At 38.9% G+C, this 24,514-nt stretch overlaps 1 protein-coding gene across 6 annotated transcripts in view; it reads right to left on the bottom strand.

Annotated features, from left to right (window-relative positions):
• Window positions 1-24,514, bottom strand: part of LRCH1 (leucine rich repeats and calponin homology domain containing 1) — a 191,425-nt gene that overhangs the window by 24,129 nt on the left and 142,782 nt on the right. For 5 of the 6 annotated variants that reach the window (XM_064586101.1, XM_064586100.1, XM_064586099.1 and 2 more), the window contains 7 exons: window positions 24,273-24,359; window positions 19,949-20,038; window positions 19,809-19,845; window positions 15,531-15,584; window positions 14,732-14,804; window positions 3,643-3,752; window positions 1,142-1,279 (listed from right to left, as the gene is read on the bottom strand). In XM_064586101.1, coding sequence (XP_064442171.1) covers window positions 1,142-1,279; window positions 3,643-3,752; window positions 14,732-14,804; window positions 15,531-15,584; window positions 19,809-19,845; window positions 19,949-20,038; window positions 24,273-24,359 — 589 coding nt within the window. Of the gene's footprint in view, window positions 1-1,141; window positions 1,280-3,642; window positions 3,753-11,786; window positions 11,892-14,731; window positions 14,805-15,530; window positions 15,585-19,808; window positions 19,846-19,948; window positions 20,039-24,272; window positions 24,360-24,514 lie in introns of all 6 variants that reach the window. The other variant, XM_045869457.3, reaches the window with a different exon arrangement.

Below are 24,514 nucleotides of genomic sequence, written 5' to 3'. Positions count from 1 at the left end.
ACTAATGATGTATCATATGTCAGCTGTTGAATGTAAATTTAAAAAGAAAAGAGAAAAAAAGATAAGGCCATTGTGAGGCTTTCCTGGGGGTGAGGGAGGTAGAAAAACGCTCATTATGTGATATTTTATGAGCACTGTGCCTTGACATTGGGGCTCTGAGTTTTGAAAATCTGTTCCATAGACCAACGATAGCAGCGGCTAAATTCGTGCATGTATCACAGGCAGTAGCCTTATTTTATCCTCACAGGAACACTTCCATGATAGAGAACAGATCAAGGTAAAAAGAGGTTAAATACTTGCCCGCAGTCATAGGGCTGACAAGTAGGTGTGGAGTTTGAACCCAAACCCTGCGTTCTTAGCCCCTAAACTCTTCCGCCTCTCCTAAGAACAGCGAAGAGTGTGGACAGAAATTCTTCTTTGTCCTCCGCTTGCCTGAACCTGACCTAGGCTCCAAAGGCAAGCTGTGCCCTGATTCCCCCACCCTCATCTGAATGACCATAAAAGTGACCCCGTAGCTCTGTGACCTATAGGCAGCAGCTCCCACTGCCAGCTTCCTCTCCCCTACAGCAGACACGAGGAGTTTTAGGCTATTAGCTGAGTCTCAGCGATCAGTCTGTCTCACTGCTGCCCCAGTATCTCGTGTACCCCGAGCAAAGTGAGGCCTAATGCCCGGCTGACCAACCTCTGGCTTGACGGGTTATTTAAAATGCCATTTGACAGAGAACCCACATCTTTCCAGAATCATCCTAAAATCCTCAGTGACTAATAAAGGAAAGAGATTCCATTTAGCAGAGAAGCCACCAACCAAAAAAGCTTCCTGGAAAGACTTCTCACTGTTTAAATAACCCCTAGTGAGAAATGAATCTTTATGTCCTTACAGCCTTAAAAGTTAGCGCCCCAACCAGTAAGTCCTTTAACGTGATGTGCTTTGTCTTTGAAATAAATTCTTTTCCTGGCACTTACGTATTTATATATTCTCCCTTTTTAGGGGAAAATGTTGCTTCATTCAGAGCTTTTTCTTTCCCACTCTTCTAGTTGTTGAGGTCCTGGGGGACCCTGGCAGCAACTTTAACAAGCAACACTGTCCCCCCAAAATCTGTCTTATGTGAAAGTTAGTTTCCCTTTATCTGGTGTTACTTACAACTGCTGGTGAGGGGACGTGGATGCTTGCAACGGATCGCGGGCGGATGTGATTGACCAGGTGGCAGAGGACCACGCCGTCCATGAGTGCCGCCCCCAGGTCTTCGTGCAGGCTGACCTTGAGTCTCATCTCGATGCTCTGGGGGAGGAATCAGAGGGAAGCCAGGTGTCATCAGGCAACGGAGGGTCAAATAGAGTTACAGGTATTTATGAATTGAGACATTAACATACTGGGATAACTTCTTGAGTTCAATGTTGCCTCACCCTTGGCTATGGAAATATAAAACCAGAATGAGGTGACCAACAGAAAGCAGGACCAATTGGTTCTGACAGGCTGCCAGGGGCAGAGGAGGGACTAAGGGATGCTTTTCTCTTAGATTATGTTTTAGCTGAGAAATCAATTTTTCTCCCTTAAAAAAAATTGAACTTTCTATTTTGAGATAATTATAAATTCATACTCAGTGACAAGAAATAATACAGAGATCCCATGGCTTTTGGGTGGCCCTTTAAAAGAAATTGTGCCCATTAGCATTTCTGGGTTTCCAACTACTTCAGCTCCAGATCTGAGATATATGAGGCAAAAAAGAAAACCCACAGAGCTCACCACGGTGTCATTTCTAGTCCCTAGGGGCCCTAGCCAGACTGCTGTCTTCTCTCTACCTTTCTGAGTGTTCTTATGTTTATTTTATATATAATGTCCATGGTTTTTACTTGTACTTAGTGAGGGAAACAGGGAAAGGTAGGTTTGTTTGATCTTCTCAGAAGCAGAAGTAGAGAAATTAACTTTCTGAACTTCAAATACAAGTTTCTGTTTTATAAAGTGGCTCCTATTAAATGGATAACAGCCCAAGAAAGAATGACTTATTTTGGAGATTTGGAATAAATGAAACACTAGAAAACCAGTGCATAAAACAGTGTCACGTAATTCCTTCTCAGAACGGTCCTGTGTGTAGACACCTACTTTTCTTCTGTACACTCTTTCAGTCCCTTATTTTATATCATAAATGAAAATGTAAACAACCAATATAACCCACACTTTAAAATAAAACTGTCACTCTTTGAGAGGCATGTCTCAGCTTCTGATCTTATTTTCACCTTCCTCTGAAAGTTCACCTGCCAAATTTACAGCACATGCAAATACTCTAGGCAAACCACAGAGGTCTGACTTTCTCGCTGGGACTGTTGAGCCAACCACAGTGACTTAAAGCAGTGGGAAGGGGTTTCTGTGCTTTTAATTCCTCCCTCCTGACCCCCTGCTAAACCATATATAAACTATCACCTGTAGCAACAACAGTGTGGACCTACCTTAATTTAATTTAACTTTGATTTTATTTACGGGATTCAGTTCTCATTTGCAGAACTCATTGCCATCTGAAATTATATGTTTATTTGTTTCCTTCTCATTTACTATCTCTACTCATAGACTACGGGCTTCATGAGAGCAGGGACCTTTATGTTCTCTCCTATATCCATCTCCTAGAATACTGCCTGATACACAGTAGCAGTCAATCACCCAGTGACTGAAGAAGATGTACCTTAAATCTATCCCCTCTAGACTTTCTTACATTCTTCTAGTCCATGGCTATGGTACTTGTCCTTGAATATAAAGAACTTATGAAGCAGTTCATGGTGCGCTGACTTTAATAATTAATATCCATGTGCTCTCTGGCGACTGACCCATGCACTGCTATTTGTTCTTTCATATATTCATGTATGAGCTCTTGAACTAGATACAAAGACCATGAGGATAGACAAATACCTCCAGAGTGCCCACCAGAAGCTGTGTGGGAACAGAAATACAAATAAGATAGCCATGTTCCCTGCCATCACCAAGCTTAAAATCTTCGTTGGCACCTAGCACTCTTGGGTAGGAACTCAAATGCTTTGCTTAAATGCCTGATTACAAAGTTCTGATCAGTTGGAATACAAAGTAGGATAAGGATAAACATTTTTAAATTAATGGAATGTTATTGCTAAGTAAAAGAATGACAGCATATTATTGTAGAGCATACCTGAACTGAAACAATACTAGGTTTTATCCATATGTATTTCAACTTCCATTATCTCATATATTCCTCACAAGACCCCACTAAGATGGGAAGTATTTTTTTAATACATGAAAAAACCTGAAATCAGGGATGTTATGTGACTTGCCCAATATCAGTCAGGAGGTGACCTGGCTAGATCTGAATGAGGCCTTTTGGCAGCACTTCAAAGTCTATTTTTCAAATGTACAGAATGCCGCCTCAATTCTGAAAACGGGTATTCAGGGATGGACTGTTTCTGGGTGAGAATGGGCATTCAGGGATGGACTGTTTCTGGGTGAAAACAGGTATTCAGTGATGGACTGTTTCTGGGTGAAAACAGGTATTCAGGGATGGACTGTTTCTGGGTGAGAATGGGCATTCAGGGATGGACTGTTTCTGGGTGAAAAGGAGTATTTGGGGAGGGACTCTTTCTGGGTGAGAACGGATATTCGGGGAGGGACTGTTTCTGGGGTACCTCACGGAGTTGTTCCACCAGTTCCTTCTCCTCTCTCATCTGTTCCATTTTCCTCCGAATTGTAAACTGTGGGTCTATAGATTCCAAATTTCTCTGAGGTCTTAGAAACACTGTAATAAAAAGGAAAAAAAAAAAGCCTTTATTGAGTGCCTACCACAGGTCGCCATATAGGACTACTCGTATGGACGTTAAATCAATAGTTTACCCTCAAATGATGCACTTAGCACTCACAGAAACAAATTCTGACTTCACACGGAAGGCTTGATTTGAATATTCTAAAGATTATATTTTAAACTGTACTGAGTTATGCAGACTAACAACAGTTGTATTTTTGGTGATAATAGACTGAATCCAGGGAAGAGTGTGGATCATCCTTGGACCCATGCCAGGCCACAGCTCTGACAGATGTCCCCTCTCTCATGTTCCTGCTGCTTTCATCTAAGTGTTCATTTATCCTTGGGGTTTCATGATCTTTTCATCAACTCAGATAATTTTATTCAAAGAAGAGGACTAGAATTGCTTTACACGTTAAAAATGAGGACAGGTTAATATTTCTGTTGGCCAAAATTTTTTATAAGCCTGAGTTAAGAACTAGGTGGTGATACACAGGATTACGTATTTTAAATGTGGAGTGGAAAAACTCTGCCTTCTATCACGTCACTGATATGATATCCAGAAAGTTAGTTCTTTAGAGATGACCATAGACTCCTTTTAGAAAAGCTGGCAAGATTAGAGGCAGTTTAAGAGATCACCCTTGGCTTCATGTCTTTAAAATTACAACCATCACGAACAGCAACTAACAGCAGAGCTCCCTCTGAAAGGCGGCCAGCCTCGGGCTCCAGAGAAAATGAATACTCTAAACCTCTGAAGGATAACATCTTGTAAAGACTAATAAAGAAGGTACACAATATTCTACATATGGCAGGCTGATTCTAGCAAGGATTTTAATCACTTTTTATTATGATACAAAGCCCAGTGCAGATTTAAACTTGATTTTTTTTTTTCTCTTTTGAGATTTTTATCCCACTGAGACTGTCAATTTCCCATTCACACAGGAGGGAGCAAGGTGCTGGTAAGAGCCGTATTTGCCCCTCCTGTCCTATAGACCTTCAGACTACATGTGGGCTTAGGGGGCGAGGTGGGGTAGGGGAGCCCTCCAGGAAGTTTTGGGCAAAGAACTTCGGTTTTAAAAACCACAACCACAGGGAAGGCTGCATGGGTACTGCAATTCCAGTAATTTTGATCACCATAATATAAATCATGTAAACAAGGGCATGCAACTTTTATTCTGACAAATATTTCCTACAGACCACTTAAAAAGTTACTTCAATTTACTAATTTTTAAAAAAAGTTAAATATGGTTTACAAATATACTTAGAATAGAAAAACTTGAGTCCACTCCCTATAATCAATTATTGCATGCTCACCCAACTATGTCATTTTAATCTCAATGTGTACCTTTGGATGAAACCACCTTAATAAATGACTTACATGGGGGCGCCTAGGTGGCTCAGGTGGTTAAGCATCTGACTCTTGGTTTTGGGCCAGGTCTTAATCTCAGGGTCCTGAGACTGAGCCCTGCACCAGGCTCTGTGCTCATTGTGGAGTCTGCTTTAGATTCTCTCACTCTCTCCCTCGCCCTCTGCCCCTCCCGCTCATGTGTGCACTCTCTCTCTCAAATAAATAAATAATTAAATAAGTAAATAAATGAAATAAATAAAATGATTTGCATCAAGCTTCTCACATCTCAGTATTTTCTAAGTCAGTTGTAGGATATGTGAATCAGCATTCTGATGCTCTATGGAAGATTAGAAAGTTGTCCTAATAAAACCTTGATTTACAGCAAATGGAGAAAGAGGGAGGTCTACTAGACATAGCACCTTCTGGAACTTCAGGGAGGAGTCCGCCTGGGGCCTGGGCCTCTGCTTCAAGCCATCCAGGGAAGTCACCGGCAAAAAGAGCCAAAGACATGTCACCAAAGGGCTATCACCAAACCCCACAGAAACCAAACCCACAGGAAATGAGACCGATTATTTAAAAATCAAGGCAAGTCCAGCAAAGCAAGTAGGGTAGCATAACCTGTAGGGAGAGATGAGCAGTTTGCAGAGCAAAGGGAAATAAGGAGAAGGTGGACAAACTAGGAAGCCGGGAAGAAACTGGAAATGCATTAAGCTTGCCTTTGAATCTTATCAAGACCAACAAAAAAAAAATCTACCCATTTAACATAACATCCAGAAGAGATATATATTGGAATGTAAAATTTTAGAAATAATCCACACCCCCCAAAAAAGAAGTCAACCAAATTTACCAAAAAAGTCAAGGAATGTAAGCAGAGTTGAGTAATACATACACTAGCCAGCAAGGGGCGCCCCAACATTGTTTAAACAATGCTAATGTTTTCTTTGGAGGTTTTATTTCCCTTTGCCTTTTTTCTAGGGGGCAATCTTATCTAATACAGCATGCTTAATATTTTCAATATGTTTTTATTGGCAGATTTCTTTTGAATACGAAACTATCAGGAAGTTAACCATGAGCTTTTGTTTAACAGCACACAATTCAAGTATCCTCGCCTTGTTAGAACCCTATGTGAGATAAGATAATACAGTGGTGTCTGGGTTTTAATGTCCCAGCATCATTTTTCATCTTAAATTCCCATGCATCTTAAAAATATAAAACGAATGCTTGGGAATTTGCTCTATGAATGTGAAGCAATCACAAAGTGTTAAACACATTTGAAGTGTGTTTTTTTAAATGAATATTTCAAAAGTACCTAAAATTATTGGAAACCATGACGACAATATTACTAGTTTTCTAAGTGGGTTAATTACTGTAGAATATATGAGAAATTAAAACAAACTCTTTAGACTAATAATAACTCTACAGAGGACATACATGTTTGCTTATTTTGCGAGGTCTGTTATAACAGAACCATTTTAATGGGACCATGATGGTAGCTCTGATTCTGTTACCTACAGTTTTTTTTCCTTTTCTTTCAAGTCATATTTAAATAATATGTGTAGTGACCATTCTGACCCAAAGCTTCAGGAAATTGATCTATAGACGAATTACTGTTTTTTCCTTAATTTCATATCACTAAATTTTAAGAACTTCCTTATTTAATTCGGGGGGGGAAAGTTTAACTTGAGGCTACAAAACAATATTAAGAAGAGCTGCACTGTTAGGACCTGTCTTTCAAATCAAATGTCACCCTATTTAAGTGTAATTAAGAAGCAAAAAAAAGAGGGCGCCTGGGTGGCTCAGTTTGTTAAGCGACTGCCTTCGGCTCAGGTCATGATCCTGGAGTCCCGGGATCGAGTCCCGCATCGGGCTCCCTGCTCGGCGGGGAGTCTGCTTCTCCCTCTGACCCTCCTCCCTCTCCTGCTTTCTGTCTCTCATTCTCTCTCTCTCAAATAAATAAATAAAATTAAAAAAAAAAAAAAAGAAGGAGAAGAGAGCAGAGGAAGTGTGTGGAGGACTGTGTGTGTGTGTGTGTGTAGGAACAGACAAAAAAGTGGGTGATTTAAGGGTGATTAAAGATGCAGGAAAAATTAGTCATGCTTAATTGTTTAATTACTATGTATCTAATAAATAACATTCAAAGAATGGAAAAGATGATTTGCTCCTGTTTGTAATTTATTTAGCAGAAGAGACAAATCTCTAAGCAAAGCCCCTGCAAGGAATGATGAATATGTTTGTGCAGAATGTCAAATTCATCTTTTTAGGTACAGGTCAAATTCCACTGATTTTTCCATTATCTCTGCTACTTCTTTCACTTTTCTCCTCATCCTCATCCCCAACCTGGGAGTGATCTATCAACATACAGAATTCTTTATCTGTGTCTCTCTCATGGTACTCATCACTTTCTCTCTTGCAGTCTACATCTGTTCCTCTCCATTATGACTCTGTAAGAGTTTATGTCTGTTTCCAATTTGTATGTCTCCTCCTGCCCCATAAAGCTGTTTGATGGATGAAAAAAATGAAACAAGTGTTTCAAAAATTCCCTCATTCAAAGATCAGTCTATTTGGAGAGTATCTTTGTAGAGATTATCCTACCCTTATAATCAGTCACCTCAGTTTTTCCTGTCATGAAAAATCTACTGAAGCTTGGTTTCCAGGTCTGAATTCATTTGACTCTGAAGTAAAAGTTCTATAGAAGCAGATATCTTGTTTGTCTTTTGCAGAGTCATATCCATAATAACGAACCTCATGCACAGCACAAAGTAGACAACAGACATTTAAGAATGTGCACAAGAAACCATTTCTCTATTTGTTTAAGAATATCTTTTTAAAAAAAGATTTATTTATATATTTGAGAGAGAGAGAGAGCGTGGGGGGAGGGGCAGAGGGAAAGGGAGAGAATTCCTCAAGCAGACTCCTTGCTGAGCGTGGAGCCCAACACAGGGCTCAATTCCAGGACCCTGAGATCATGACCTGAGCTGAAATCAAGAGTCAGCTGCTCAATCAACTGAGCCACGTAGGCACCCCAAGAATATCTTTTAGTTAAATCAAGAAATCCCACTGCTCTAAAAATTGCCTGAAATGCTTATTTAATTATTAGGTGAAATGCACTCCTGGTATAAAATTTATCAGTCTATATTATTAACCTTTATTACCTAAATTTAACTCAGTGAGAGATTTCTTCTCCATGGACGTATGGGGTTTTGAAATTTAGCTCTGTTTCTCCTTGGAAGTTAAGAACCTGGACTGGGTGTGGTATTTAAGATATACAAATTCAAGGGCAGCAAAATAAAATGGCTTTGAAAAAAATACCAGGGGCTTTAGATCCTGGCTAATGTGAATTAGAAATCTGATTAATGCATTCATTTATTCCCTTCTGGTGCCCCAAAATGAATTAGATACATTCTCTCTCTGCCCTCAAAATGCTCATATTTCCTCTCTATAATTTTGGGCAATTTATTCTAACCTAGTGACTTTGACCTACTTGAATATAATATAAAAATCAGTAAAAAAGTAATCAATGTGTAGAGTCCATGTGACACCAAATAAATTAGCACCTCTGAATGTGGAACTAGGCAGCTACAGTCTTAAAAACACTCAAATGATTCTAATATAGAGCTAGGGCTCAGAATTGCTGAAATGCCTCTCATGGCCTATGTCCTCATTTTTGTATGGGGAAAATAATACATAGAAGTGCAAGGTTATTGCAAAACTTAGAAAACGTCTGTAAATTGGCCTAAGATGGATGGATATGTCCATTCATTCATTCACTCTCTAGTGATAATTCAATGGCCAATTTTAAATAAGTATAAATTAGCACCCACGAACTAACTGCAAATGAAAACGGACAATGATTCAAAAGAAGATAGGAACAACAAAAAAGGGGGAGAAAAAGAAGATAGGAACAGTTTTCACTTCAAAGTGAAGGGGAAAGGCAGGAAAGAGGCAGAGTAGTAATAGGGCACAAGAGCAAAAGAAAGAGAAGAAATTGTTCCCAAGTTAAGAACCAGATGAAGTGAAGCTGCCCCACCCAGCGCCAGGAGTGACCCACAGCCCTGCACACACCCTCCCCATCCTCTCCATCCTCCTCCTCCTCCCCATCCTCATCCTCATCCTCCCATCCTCCTCATCCTCCCATCCTCCACATCCTCCACATCCTCCCCATCTGTCTCAAGGGGCAGAACTCCAGTGACCGCGGGAATGCAAACTTCCAAGGACCTTCTAGCCACTTTGCCATTTTTTATTACTTTGAAGAAAAAGTTTTAGAAAAAGATGGGGAATTCAAAATGAGACATATTTGAAATGAAATACTGAAAAGAATTTAATTAAAGGGGAATTTTAATATAAAGCAAGACAGTGAACAAGGTCTAAAAATGCCAACTTTACCCAAAACTAAAAAAAATATAAATGAAAGACAAACTACATTACACACCGGGTTGAGTCGGGGATAAGATGCCGTTTCTTTACAAAGGTTGAGACAGGTACAGATAATGGAGACCAGGAATAGGGGGAAACAAAACTGATGTGCTAATCAGCTTGGAAATGCCAAGAATGGCCACTGGACAGGATCTCCTACTTAAGAGGAATGAGTAAGAACAACATAAAATCGCAGGCTGTATTTCTCTTGCAAGATTAATTTGTATGCTTGTGAATACGTATCGTGCAACTTCATTAATTTAAAAAATGCTTTGGAAAATATATCAAAATCACAAGGCCAAGTGTAGCACAAAGAGAATGAAGAAGCATGTGAAAAGTCAGATCTGGGAACCTGCACAAATATTTATTTGTAAAAACAATTTCTGCATAGAAAATTTGCCCACAACACCTTCTAGACAAACTGCAAATAGGGATGAACGACAACCACCCATTACCTGATGTGACTGATGGAACCACATGAATATTGAGAGTAATTCTTTTATTATGACTGTGGTACAGCTTGATAGCTACACATGAATCTCTGGAATTTGCACTCGTACAAAAAAATACCAAGTAAAGAGTGCAAGGTTATTTTATTTTCAGAGAGATTTCTACAATTATTAATTTCTATGGATATCTTAGGATTTTTAATAAAAAGAAGGCAGTCTGGCTTATGGCTTGCACTGAGAGTCCTCAATAAACAGCTGCCGAGTGAGTATGGAGATGGTGCAGGGCTAGGACCCTGGGTGGCCTCACCTCCATCACGACATAACAGTGTGACCTCACCTTTCTGGTTTTAGCTGGCGCATCTATATAGATAGAAATTCTGCTACATAACATGACTAGATCTTGCCCAGCTTAAACAAACAAACAAACAAACAAACAAAAGTCCTTTGGTTTCAGATATCACTCCTAAGGAAATACCAAATCACACATAAATCTTTCATTTTAGGCTTGATTTCCTTTAAACAACAGCAGACCCATAAATAGCCATGCTTTCTGAAAAACAAAAATGCCTCTCCCCCTCTTTTTTTATTTTTGAGTAAAGGAAGAGTTTCTCAAGAAAGTTTCCACTGAGCCCTCTTCAACTTCCAGATTTCAAAATAGGGATGGTATAAGGAGGGACTTTTGTCTCATTGCTGTTGTTGTTGAAGCATACTTATTTTCAGTTAAAAAAATTTAGAAATCTATGAAATAGTAAAACCCTTTTTACAACTAACCTGCCAAAATATACATGTATCCTTCTTCATAAGGAAACTGGAAAACTTTTTTTATTGAATTTTGACCAGAAATCACAGCAGATGTTTTAAATATATTTTTTCTGTATAACATACTTCAATTAAAAAATAACTATGATCGGAAAATTTATTTTCTTATTGTGTTTGCATTTTGGTTATACCTCATATCTTACTTCTCTTCCCTATAAATCATGCTATTTCATTTAACATTACTTTTGTCACTTTGTATCTTAGAATAAAATGTTTAAAATCTTAACTAACATTAGGCTAAATGGAGATTCTGATCTATGTGGCATGTAGGTCTAGATAACTATTTTTTGTTTTCATCTTTTAGGCTATTTAAGCTATTTAATGGCACAAAACTAAAAGATATTCATAATAATCCAATGAGCTGTCTTCAATTTTTTATTGGCACATTTGATTTTCAGGCCAATTTGAATATCATATAGGTGAACAGACACTCGAAAAGGTAGAAGGTGTCAAAAGTTAAAATGTGCAAATAACAACAAAAAAAAGAAGGCAAGTGATTTCTCTTCATTTTTAGAAATTTCTCAATGTTAACATTATTTTTAGTGCACCACTCAGCGATCAGCCATGGTATTAATTACCTTAAAAATCTCATACGGTTAAGCATAGATAATAAAAGATCAAACTCTATAGGCACTTTGGTGCAGATGCAGGAGCAAGCAGAGACACTCCAAATGTGCAACCCCCAATTTTTGTAAACAAGCAAACAAAAAACAAAACAACAACAACAACAAAAAAAAACCCAAGCGGAAAACGTAGAGAAAGAAATTATTGTAAAGTCCTCCCGAAATTCAGAACTTTCAAGTTAATTAAATGTAGTTCGACAAACTGCTAGAGAACAATCCCCATGCACTTTCTGGACTTTGTTTTCCAGCTTTTCTCATTGGTGCTTAGAGCAGGCATGCAGGTGCATATACTCTATCCTCAGCTGCACAGAAATGAACGATCAGTATATTCATTGGCTTATTAATGAGCACATTGAAGAACAGGTACAAGGCCACCTACCATTGTCACTGTCTCCTTCAGATGGAACACTGTAGCTAGAGCTGTCCCATGTTTGTGCCTGTGTAAGTTTGTTGAAGGAGATAGGAGGAAGAGTGAGGGCTGGGTCTGCAGGAGAGCAAGAGAGCCGGTCCGCGTACAGTTGGACAAGGACCAGGAAAAACCAAAGGGGCAGCAGCATTTCACAAATGGCATAAGGTTTGTATGGAAATGAAGCGAATTTCATATTATGGGATTTAAATTCAAATGTACAATATAGGAGAAGAATGAAAGATGGCGCATGAAATAAAAAGAATGATAAAAACCGAGTGTTAGTACTTATCAATCATATACTTTGCATGCAGTTAATATCGTTAATCTTAACAGTCCTGCAAGCCCACAGACTCAGAGTCCTAATGAATCATGTCAGCAGAAAGGAAGAGTACCCACAGATAACATAGATACAAAGCAGAAGACCTACCAGACACCTTTTCAAAAACCTTCTAAATAACTAACAATCGTAGCAAATACGAGTCACACAAAAAATTTGGTTACACAGACAAAGCTTAACATGTGTAAATATATCTATTATTTAGAAATGAGACTATTACAGAATCAGTGTTTACCATGTGTCAATTTTTCTCCAAGGCAATGTAAAATTTCTCTTTAAAGGCTACTGGCATGCTTTATTGATAGGCCAACTCTCTGCTCAACCCTGGACACACACACCCCTCAACACTGTCTTGGTACTGATCAGCAGAAAAGCATTTTGTGACACTAGCAGAGTCTCTTTAACAACAAACCTCATTCACCAACAGAAGTCAATCAATTTCAAGTACTTCTGAGTTAGGAATGAACATTTGAGTATATACAGTTGTCTCTCTTTGGAGGAAAACACAGAAGAGAAAAAAAATTTCTTTTGAAGAAAACTATCAGCCTACTTAAGAATCTAAGTTCCTATTCCAACTTGCTGGTTTGAGCAGTCTATTTTTATTTGTAACACAGAAATCACATAAATCCATACCCTTAACTTTAAAAGAAAAGTTAATTGGCTTTCAAAGTTCCAAAGCTACTCAATCAAATAGAACTTCTTTTTAAATCATATCATCTTCAATTAAGATTGCTATATATATTTTTTAGAAAATGTGAAAAATACATACTGTAATATGTTTAAATTACTAAATAAAATGAAAAAATCCCCAATATATAATACAGTTTTATAAAATTCCAACATGCCACTTGATGTTCCTGAAGATAAATCAGCATTATTTACAGCAACCAAACTCCACAAAGCTTTCAACGGCTAGAACAATTTCCACAGTCAGCATTATAGAAAGGTTGGAAGCTTGGAGAGGAAATTATCTTTGTTTTCTGCTATTCAAAATAAATACCCCATTTCTTCTTCCACCACTACAATGAATTTTAAATGGTTGAATAGTACAAGTACAATAGTGATAAGTCGAGTTTGGACTCCATAAAAGAGAGAAAAAAAAATCATTGAGACAATTTTACAACTAAATTGTAAAGATGCACATTCAAAAGAATATTGGTCTTTGGGGATTCATTCAACTTTTGATTGCTCAATTATGAAATATATTTAAAATTCCTTAAAACTACCTGTAAGGATTAGAAGCAAGTCTGTAGCCCAATCTGAGGTCCTGAATGCATAGAGATAACTCTCCTGGAAGGCCGTCACTGAAGGCACGGAGGAGAGGTGCCCACCTGATCATGTCACCCAGTACACACCTGAGACCCCAGGGAAATGGAAGCCCAGCCCAGATCTGACTGCATACGCTCACTGCCATAAATGAGGAGGCCAGTCATTTGAGCCTTATTTCATGCACAATTTGGCTTTCCATAACACACCTACTAACCTTTGCCATGCCCCAGCATTTTCTCAAATAGCTTTGCTTTATAGCCCATCCAGAATGCCAGGAAACCATTACACCTGGCTACATTTACCCATCAATCAACTTGTTCCCCAAACGAAAAAGTTTCCTTCATACAGGAATTATATTTGTTTTTTTATGGGTACCTGTTTACAAAATATACACACATATAACTTCTGTTTGCCAAAATGCTTTACTGAAAAACCCAGGAACATCTAAGTTCTTTACTAGCTTTTTACTTAAATGTGTCTGAATCCTTTCTTAGCAGTTACTTAAAAGCATTATAGTCAAGACTGTATGCAAAGATCCAAAAGTATTAAAATAAAAAAGGACTAAAAGAAGGTAGATAGTGCTAGAACTTCAGTGGAGAAATCAGAAGAACCGAATTTTTCTATGCATCATCGTCCTTCTTTTTAAAACCAATAGTTATTTTGCACATTGCTGTAATTTACATCTGTGAATACACTAACAATAAATTAAAAGAAAGTAGGTAAAATAAGCAGAAAGGCTCTTTTGTTAAATTTTATTTTATTATGTTATGTTAGTCACCATACAGTGTATCATTAGTGTTTGATGCAGAAAGGCTCTTTTAAAGAAATGACTCCTGGCCATTCATGTGAGCCTTGAAATGATCACCTTGTTGCAGGAGGAAATGCATAACCTTACAAGGGTTAGAAAGCCAACAAAGGATATTTTAGAGGAGTCACCCTGTCAGAGGCTGCTCTTTAGCTCAGCACCTTACTAGGAACCACTGGGGCAAAGCACTAGCTATTTTATCTTCCCTGGGTAAAACACTCATTAGAATATTTCTTCCCCACTAACATGCCCCATCACCTTTTCTCTTTGCTCGGATTGGAAAGGAGGTACGATATCTACTACTGTTAACATGGACCTAACAGGTGATTCACTGAGAACAAGGCTCCAAAGTCTGGCCTCCCCAAGCTGCAGCTCTGAGGCTAGGACTCAATGTTCACCAGAGTGCGTTCACAAGGCTGCTCACGCTAACACATACACATTTAAGAGGCTAAAGGGAAACCACTGAGTGTTTAGAAGTGTCAGGACGCTGAGGTTTTAATTTACCTGATCGAGGCTTGAGGCCAAATGGAGTTGTGCTGTTGGTGGTGGGAGAGATTGCAGGCGAGTTCGCTCTCATCTGCAGTATTGGAAGGAAAGGGTGTTTTTTTTAAAAAAAAACAAACAACTAAAGCAGAACTACACATGCTTCTCTACGTTCCAGGATTATAATTACACCACTACCTTTTTGATTTGCTGCGTGTGATGAAGACCTGACTAAAAAAATATGATGGATGCATCTTCGCATTGCAAATGGTTGAAGTGGCATCATCAACAGAATGTCTGAGGGGAGAGCCAGTCAATTTTCATTTGCGCAACAAAAAATATTCTATAATCATGTGACACTGGCGATCTTTTCTGCTCCAGAATAGCTGTGTGCATGGGTACACACACTCAGGCACACACTCACACCCCCCTCACAGGGGGCACAGCTGATGGAAGAATGTCATGACACAATAAGAGAGAACAGGTCACACTGGACAGAGTCTCATCTATAGGGAAACCACCCACTGCTCCACTGATGGGTAATAGGACGTTCAAAATGCTGCCTATTGGAGCCATCACTCTGTCTTCTGTAAAGACGCTGCCATATTTGGTCTTCAAAATACATCTTAAAAAACTAATCTTTCATTATGGATAGGGCCAGATAAGACCACGATAGCTAATGAGAGAGACTCCCCCACAGAATCTGCAATACAATTAACTCATGAATCATGACAGTCTCAGATTATGTATTTCTGTAAAAGGTATTCCAATTCAGCCTTCACAAACTACCTCGTCTTACAGTAATCTTCAGAAAACTTACCTCATTTGGAGAATACTCGCTCCCATTGCTCTGTGATGTGAGATCATTTTGCACCTTAAAGAAAAAAATGCGTGGTATATTCCATTAGACCATAAAATTATTGAGGCAAGAACTGCGTCCTTCTGACTTCCCTCATATCCCTGGCACCTGGGCACTCAATGAATATACACTGAATTAATTAATTAGTGTGTTAAATAGCTAAGTAGGTCATACTGACATTTGCTAAAAACATGCAGCCGTACTCACACACACACACAAAATACATCTAAAATATCACACAAACTAAGAAAAGGGATCTCCCAGGGCAAAGAGCTCAGTCCAAAGTACCTTTAAACATAACCCGCCTTGCTCGATGACCAAGCCACGTACAGGCTCCCACTTCTCATTTGAACTACAGGTCTTTAGAAATGGTCCAAGGCAGTATTTCCCAAATACACAGAATCTCACTGGGAGCTTTTATTTTTTTAAGATTTTATTTATTTATTTATTTTAGAGAGAGGAGAGAGAGAGAGAGAGAGAGAGAGCTGTGCGTGAGCAGGGGGAGGGGCCGAGGGGGTGGGAGGGAGAGAATCCTGAGCAGACTCCAAGCTGAGCACAGAGCCCGATGGGGGTGGGGCTCGATCTCAGAACCCTAAGATCATGACCTGAGCTGAAATGAAGAGTTGATGGCTTACCCGACTGAGCCACCCAGGTGTCCCTCATTGGGAGCTTTTAATAAATATACATGCCTACACTCCAAATTACCCGAGACAATCTTGTTATCAATTCGACGCCAGTTTGCTTGGGCAACCAATGAGGAACCTCTAGATTATTTTACTCAGATCAGCCTTCTTTATATGGTCATCAAGGAACCCACTGATTACCCTAAAAAAAAACCTGGTGATAGCTAACATAAACATCTTCATTTATAGTACACCAAATTTGTATAAATTTAAGATGGCTATTCCTATTCCTATTGTTGAGGAGTGCTATTTAAAAAATACTCCAAACTTCGACACATCCAAAGGAAAAACATATTTTTAGAATAAAATGTCATTAATTTCTCTACTCAATTAAATGGCTTTGTTAGAAATACTAACAAGTACCTGCAGGTTTGAGTCTCTCTATGAGCTATTCCTTCCTCCAACACTGTCCCCAATTTGATATTATTTATGAAGGAGACTATAATTTGCAATTCTTCCTGAATAGATGCCAGTGCTACCCAAACTTGATACCATCATCTCAACTATGTTTAAAGTCAGACAATGTGATGTAAAAACCCCTTGGCAATCTCGGCCCTACCTGTTGAACTGGGTAGGGCCACAGTTCACACCCCTCCTCGGTGTTCTGCCTGGCTCACACACTGTGCTGATTCCGCCAGGGCTGCGTGCTGGGACCCATCCAAATCCAAACAACCCCCAAAATCTACGTTTACTTCCCTCTCTCTTTAAACTCTACCTCTTCCCCAGTCTCCCAGAGCACCTAAAATACTCAGGATTACAGACCATCTCAAATTCTTTAAATTTTTTCAATATCCAAGTCTTCTTCCCTCCACATTTTTTTTAAAAGACTTATTCATTCATTTGAGAGAGCGAGAATGAGAGAGAGAGAGAGTACACGAGAGGGGGGAGGGTCAGAGGGAGAAGCAGGCTCCTCGCTGAGCAGGGAGCCCGATGCGGGACTCGATCCAGGGACTCCAGGATCACGACCTTAGCCAAAGGCAGTCACCCAACCAACCAAGCCACCCAGGCACCCCTTCCCTCCACATTTTTTAAAACCTCTTAAAAGGAGGACAACTTCATATCCTTAATAACGCAATCCTTGACACCCAAAACAAAACCAAATCCAGCATAAGTACTCCACAAACACTGGCTAATTGATTCAAGACTTATGCTAAGGTTATTGCTTTCCTCCAGAATGAGATAGAAAATATAAAAATAACCAAATCATAAATGAGGACCACATTTAAATTCTGCATAATCATTAGCACTGGCCTAGCTACTTTCTCTTCCTCCTCCTTGTGCCTTCCAGAGCCCACTATCGGATCCCTCCTTTTCAAAATCACTGAGATGTGCCTGTCATGGACAGATGAATGCCCTAGAGAAGGAAGACAATGAGTAAGAATTTCTTACACCAAATAGGAGTCCTCATTCAACCAAAAAGAAAAAACTAACTTATATTAATACAAAACGTTATAAATCAGAGATGGGAGTGGAGGTATCTTTTTTTAGAGGACTTGTGTCTTAAACTGGTACTCCTGAATCATGCACCCAGGTGGACATCTGTTTTACTAGCATCAAAAGTGCATCTGCAGCAGGACCCTAACCAGTTATAAAGTACCTCTTCACTGACTGCTTATCAGTTGCAATGGAAAAACAGAACAATAAATTACACAGTGGACAAATCAAGTTACACAACAAATGGGCAATCAAATTAACATCACCAATCAGGCCCATCTAGACACGTGTGATATCCTGAGATGGACATAATACCACCTGTGCAGTGTTCTGATCAAGCACACAGAATCCCAATCTAATCATGAGGAAATATGAGGGACTTTTGTCTCACAAAATAAGGGGCACACCATTAAAAAAGAGGAGAGCTACGTTCTTCAAAATTTCAAGGTTGTAAAAACCAAAGAAAGGTTACAGAAATGTTCCAGAGTAAGGGAAACTCCAAACACCTCCTCCTAACTAGATACACTCCCTGCCAGTGTTCCCTACATGGGAGTAGAAAAAAAAAAAAAAATCTGAAGAACATCATTAGATCAACTGAACAATTTGGAATATGAATAGTAGATGAGATGAAAACAGTTTATCAATGTAAATTTCTGAATTTGATAACCGAAATGTAGTTATGTGAAGTAAAACCTCTATTCTTAGAACACATACAGTGAAATATTTAGGGGAAAAAGGACTGTGATATATGAAACCCTCGAATGCTTCAGAAAAAGAACCGTGTGTGGAGAAAGAGAGAAAGAGAAGAAACAATATGACAAATGTGGTAAAACAATAATAGGTCACTCTGGGTAAAAGGACGCAATTTTTGTAACCTTTTGTAGAATCTTGTAATTTTCCCCCACATTTTTATGAATTTAAAATTATTTCCAAATAAGAAGCTTAAAAAAAAAAGTGGGTCAACTATAATCAATCAATAATAAAATAGTGGGTCTGCACAGAATCACAAGGAGCCTGTCTCAAAGGAGAGCCTGAGGGAATGGGCCGGGGGCAGCCTTCACACAAAAGGCTTCCTGATGTTCCAGGACTGGGTAATTCAGTGATGCCTCCACCAGGGAAGACACGGTGCAGTAATTTTGTCTGAGGACCCCACCAATAATGATAATAGAATGGTAAAGTGAGAGTCATAGCTAACGTCTAGGTATCCTGGGTTGTGAGACTGGTCCCAATTTACAGAAAATGAAGGTGAAGTTTAGAGAGGTTGCCCATAGTTAGCAAGTCTTTGAGGTGGGATTAAAACTCAACATAATTCTAAGTCATGGCGCTCAACAAGGAAACCAGAGTGGTCTTATTTAACAGAGACTTAGCCAGTTAAGAGTGTAAAACTGCTTCACTACACTTCACATGCTCAAACACCTCAGGGACATAAATTGATGTGTCCCGAAGTTAGCCACCCAAACCCACTCACTACGGTGGGATGAATTAGGGTGTCACCCAGATGTCACTCCCAAGTCACTAGCTCAAACCTATTTTTAGGACTGTTTCTCTGGGACCTTCTAGGCTCATCTCTAGTTTTACATCAAAACTGCTTTCGACAGCCACCCCATTTCCACCCAGCATAACTCCACCCTTACTCTGTCCCCACATAACCCCACCAGGTCTCTCTGCTAAAGTTCTCCTAATCCTCCCAGGCACTTCCCAAATCATTTGTTCTTGCCTCTCAAGTCTTTTCTAGTTTTTTTCCACCTGGCCACTCCCTAGGCTTCATTCTTGGCTCTAAAATCTACACTGAGTGGTCCTACCTCTTTCTGATGCAGCAGGTTCCCTCGCTATCTTAGTTGCTACTGCCTGGCTCAGCAGAACTATCTGACCCCCCAAATTCAGAGAATTTAATGGGAAGAGCCAACTCTCATCTTTAATGGAAGATGAAGTAAAATAGATATGCAGGAAAACTAAGTAAGGTAAAAGTATAAAAAATGTGAAAAACAGACCGTGAACAAAATTGAATACTAGTCCACTAATGAATGTTCTACCCTACGATCAATCTTTTATAGACTATGGTAGCCACTATTCCGTGGTAGAATACCGCACAGAGCTCTGGTTAATCCAAGAGCGGCCTTACCTCACACACCAGAGAGGTCTCCAGCTGTATTTGACCACTGTAGGAATAAAGAAAAGAAAAGGACATAAAGTGGAATTTAAAGCATACATATTTCAATGTAGAAAGAGAAAATATATTCAGTTACAAGAAGGTCAACATACTTTAGTGCAGAATCTTGTAAGTCTAAGGCTTCTGCTGATTCCACAGGATAAAAGTTCACAACATTCCTCTCTGTAATATCGGTGTTTAATCTAAAGAGGAGGGGAAAGAAGATGTTAGCAAATTTATTAAACTTTTTATATGTTCTATGACTTTAATAAATCCAATACTTTGGGTCATATTTAGTTTATAATTTTAATATATTAAAAAGTTATGTTTATCATTTGGTTAAGTAATCAAAAATTTATGGTAGAAATTTCAAATCACATGATATTTTCCCACTCTGTGCCAAATTTTATATAATTTTAATTTAATTTTCTATCTGCTATTGGTATTGAAATCCAACTTACTTGCAATATAACAGTAATTTCTGCTAAAGTCATAATATTCATAGACAGCACACACTAAGTCCTATTCTAGAACTTGATTGATTTACAGAAGCAAATAAAATTGCTAAGAGTACTATATTATTTTATATGTACCAAGGGCATTTTGCTTTAATAGGAAGATATCTCTGATATACATGAATATTCTCACTTTAAAAATTAAAATTCATAAGCAATTTGATGTGCAATTTTATTTGTGAAATTGTCTTACAGATATTTTCTGAATTTCTGGCAATTTCAAGAGTTGAGTTCTCTTTAAGATCTGTAAAACCAGGAATTGCTGTAAGTCATATAAAAGTCACAAGGCTATCTTCAAAGGTAGGGATGAGTCACATTATATGTGCTTATTGAAAATGCTATCAAACCAATAATCAGAAATACTTAAGAAAAGAAACCAAGATAAAGGCAAAATACGGTACCAATATTCAGCTAGCTTTTCTGATGTTAAGGTTGTATGCAAGGTAAACCTCTAAAACTTAATCCTATAATTAGTGGCTTAACTCAAACAACAAAAAGTTTGGATCTATGAAATATGAGATAAAGGAAAAACCCTGTATGTATGTAAAGTTTTTATTATTAATATTCAGTCCCAAGCAGCTAGAAATAAGTGACCCCTTGAAGTGCCCTCTCTTTTTAGAAACACACACAGGACTCTTTTTATATTACTATTATACTGATTCACAGAATATTTTATATTAGAACTGTCCTTTTGTGATAATTATTTCAGGATGAACAACAAAGACCTAAAGCAGCCAAAGGTCTTGTGGATAATTTAAAGGGTGGAAATGAAATCCATATAAAGTTTTACAACATAATGCATTTTAAAATAGCACTCCATAAAGATGTAAATCAATTAGCTCTTGGAAAGTTACTCAGGGCTGTGTTCTTCCACAACTCAGGCACACACCCATCATTCTGACTTGCTCAACATTCTTGGCAACTCATTGCCTCAAACATTTCCAAGCTACAGAGGATTGAATCCTGAGGTTCCCAGTTCATCCCACTTCTCATGAAGGAAGGCAAAACAAAGGCCCAGGGCTGGGAACCCTCCTCCAGGTCAGTAGGATTTGTACTACCGGGCTCCAATCCCACATTCCCAAGCCACTTTTATTGGTGGACAAAGTAGGCTGTTGTTTTTCACTTCGGGGTTCACGTATTAATCAATCTCGAATTTGTAAGAAAAGTGTATTGGAGGAGTGATACAAAATGTAAAAGGTGGAAGTATTAAAACAGTATGAAGTTTGAGCCCAACTGGGGCTGTCTGTCACATCATGTCTTCAAGGCTCGTTCCTGGACTCACGCTCCCTTCCCATCGATACGTTTGGCCTTGGAAACCTCATCCTCCTTAGATAGCTCTGTTACTGCAGCACAGTGTGAAAATGACTTTCAAACCTAAGTCTCGAAGCCCCAGAACTGAACACCTAGCCGCAGAGTGGACGTTGCCACCTTGGATTTTACTCAGTGTGTCCTATGCTGACCCCAACGTCCTCCCTTCAAACCTGCTGTCCCTCTGGGTTCCCCATCTCCAATAATGAGAAGGGGCTCAGATCTAAACACTGTTCCTTCCCACTGTTCTCACCACCCACTTCAAATGATCACCCAAAGAACTACAACGGTACCTACCACTGAGTATCTCTAATTTATATAATCTAAAGAAAAATATGAATTTAGAAATACCTACGGAAGAACATCCATTGTAATATATTTCCTTCCAGTTTTAATTTTTTCTAGGTTTCTGACACGATTGAGACCTAATTCTGTCTGTATAATTGGGATCAAACCTTTGTATTTTATATACTTTTTAAAGTGAACATTATAAAATGAGCATTCTAAAATATATTGGAAACTTTAAAAAAAAAACCATTGTATCAGACCCATTATTATAGTCCATCTTATTAATACTTATATTTAAGTATCTCCAAACTACTGGATTATTTCCCTTTTCCCAAATATTTGCTATAAAACACCTTCCCCATCACAATCTTTGTTCATATCTCTTTGTCCCTCAGGATAAATTTTTAGAATTTATTTGAAAAGTTTATATATTTTATAGGCTATAGCCACATACTACTAGGATGTCTTCTAGAATGGTTTTGCCAATTTACTTTCCTACTAACAGTTTAGATATTATTTCAAAACCTCACCATCCTAAAAAGTAAATATTTGGATCTCATCTTATAGATGAGGAAACTGGCGTGCAGAGTAGTTCTATCTTACCCAGATCAATGGTGTTGGCACTGAGTTCAGAACCAGCAGCCGGTGGATCCCAAGTCTGTTCTTCTCACCGGACAGGCTGCTTCCCCATTCTTTATAATTTCACACAAATGCACACAATACACACACACTCTCTCTCGTCCCTGTTTCTTCTCACTGACTCCCCTGGTTTAGGATGTGAAACTCAGCCCTTTAAGGAATACACCTTGATTAGGCATTCACTAATAAGCCAAGCTCTGAGTCAAACATTAGGGAGAATTGGCAACATAAATAATCCTATTTTTAACCCACCACTACCTCCCTCTACATACAGAATAAAGTCTGGGCTCCTCAACACAGCATTCGAAGGCATCCTCAGCACCACCCCGCTGCCCCTCTGCGGGGTCTCAGTCCTGGCTATGCATCAGAAGCGCTGGCAGTACTTTTGAAAAGTGGAAATGGCCAGGCCCCAGCCTCACAGGTGGAGTCGGGGTACCTGTGTTTTGAACGTTCCACAGCGAAGGGAGAGATCATCTCTGCCTGAACCGTGCCAAGCCCGCTCCACTCCCTGTGACTCCCTGCCTTTGCCTAAGCCTTTAATTCAATCCAGAACTTGCTTTCTCCTTGAAAGGGCCAGTTATTAAAGGCCCAGATGAACGATCCCAGGCTTCACAGACGCCAGCCCAACCACCTCCCTGTTTCCATCTGTGGCCAGGCATTTACTTAAAACACTTAAATCCATTCCACTTACAAATATCTACTCAAGGCAATCTCTACCACAGTTTAAGTTCTTAGAAGGCAAGGGCTGTGTCTTGTTCATCTTCATATCCCCCCGAGGTGCACTCGGGAGATCTTCCCACGCTCTAAGCACTCAATTAATGTCTGCAGAACAGAAATGCTTTTCAAATCAATTGCTGAAGATTTCCAACCGAACTGACCCGTCACTCTTCTTTTAGGGCCAGCCGATGTTGGCGGTGACCCATCCACTGGCACTCTGGGACGCACTAACCACCATTGTCATAAATTCCCAAAATGTGGTGTGGTTTCCATGTTCACCATATTACAAGACCACATCATCTTCATATTTAAATCTCCAGGACCCCTAAACAGTTTACCGGGAATAAGCTTGGGGTATATTTCTCTAGTGCTAAAGTAGTTAGGACCTGACACCGGGTATACTGTTTTACTGAAAAATATTTTGTCCATGGGAATTCCATTATCCTTTGCAAAGAAACCAAAAAATAGATCTCCTGCATATAGTGCCTATTATTGACAATGACCAATTCAATTAAAAAAATTATCTTGTGACCCAAATCTTTAGAAATATATTATTTAGTTAACATATATTTAGCTTCTCAGAAACAAGTATGATAGTATCGGATAAAACAAATCTTTCTTTTTTGGAAAATATCCCTGATATTTCTCTAAGTCAGGAGTTAAATCTTAAGCAGTATCAAATCTGTACTTCTATCATATTTCTGTTTTCTAAGAATTATACCAAAAATCCCCATATGAATGTCATGAAGGGTAAGTAAATTTCATTAAGGAGTAGCAAAAGGAGGAAATGATCTCAATCTCTCCAGAACTGTGACTCTTACTTATGGCTCTTGTGAGAAATTCTCTTTTTTTGGTGGCTAGACTGAACCCAAGCGGTGCGTACAAATATTTTTAAAGGTGAGATAACATACTCAATAAATTAGTACACATTATTCACACATGAACCCTGGGCCAAGGAAAGACAGCATACCTGTTGGGATCTTGCAGCAAATCTACTGCTTCTCTCAGTTGTTCAATCATCACTATATCCATGTCCTGGTCTTTGGATGAACTTATTCTGTAGCATGAACCGGGCATAAGAATGAAAATGATTACTGGAACGTGGATATTATCCAGATTCTTAAGAGCAAACGTATAAAAATCCATCTAATATATAAAAATGATTTTGACAAGCTCAACATGATAATGAACAGGTGTCAGTTCCCTGTGGAG

The sequence above is a fragment of the Mirounga angustirostris genome, unplaced genomic scaffold, assembly GCF_029215605.1.
Source record: "Mirounga angustirostris isolate CCGP_5_RB_7025 unplaced genomic scaffold, mMirAng1.0.hap1 SCAF_3, whole genome shotgun sequence".
Taxonomy (NCBI): domain Eukaryota; kingdom Metazoa; phylum Chordata; class Mammalia; order Carnivora; family Phocidae; genus Mirounga; species Mirounga angustirostris.
This window is presented reverse-complemented; position numbering and strand designations above follow the sequence as displayed.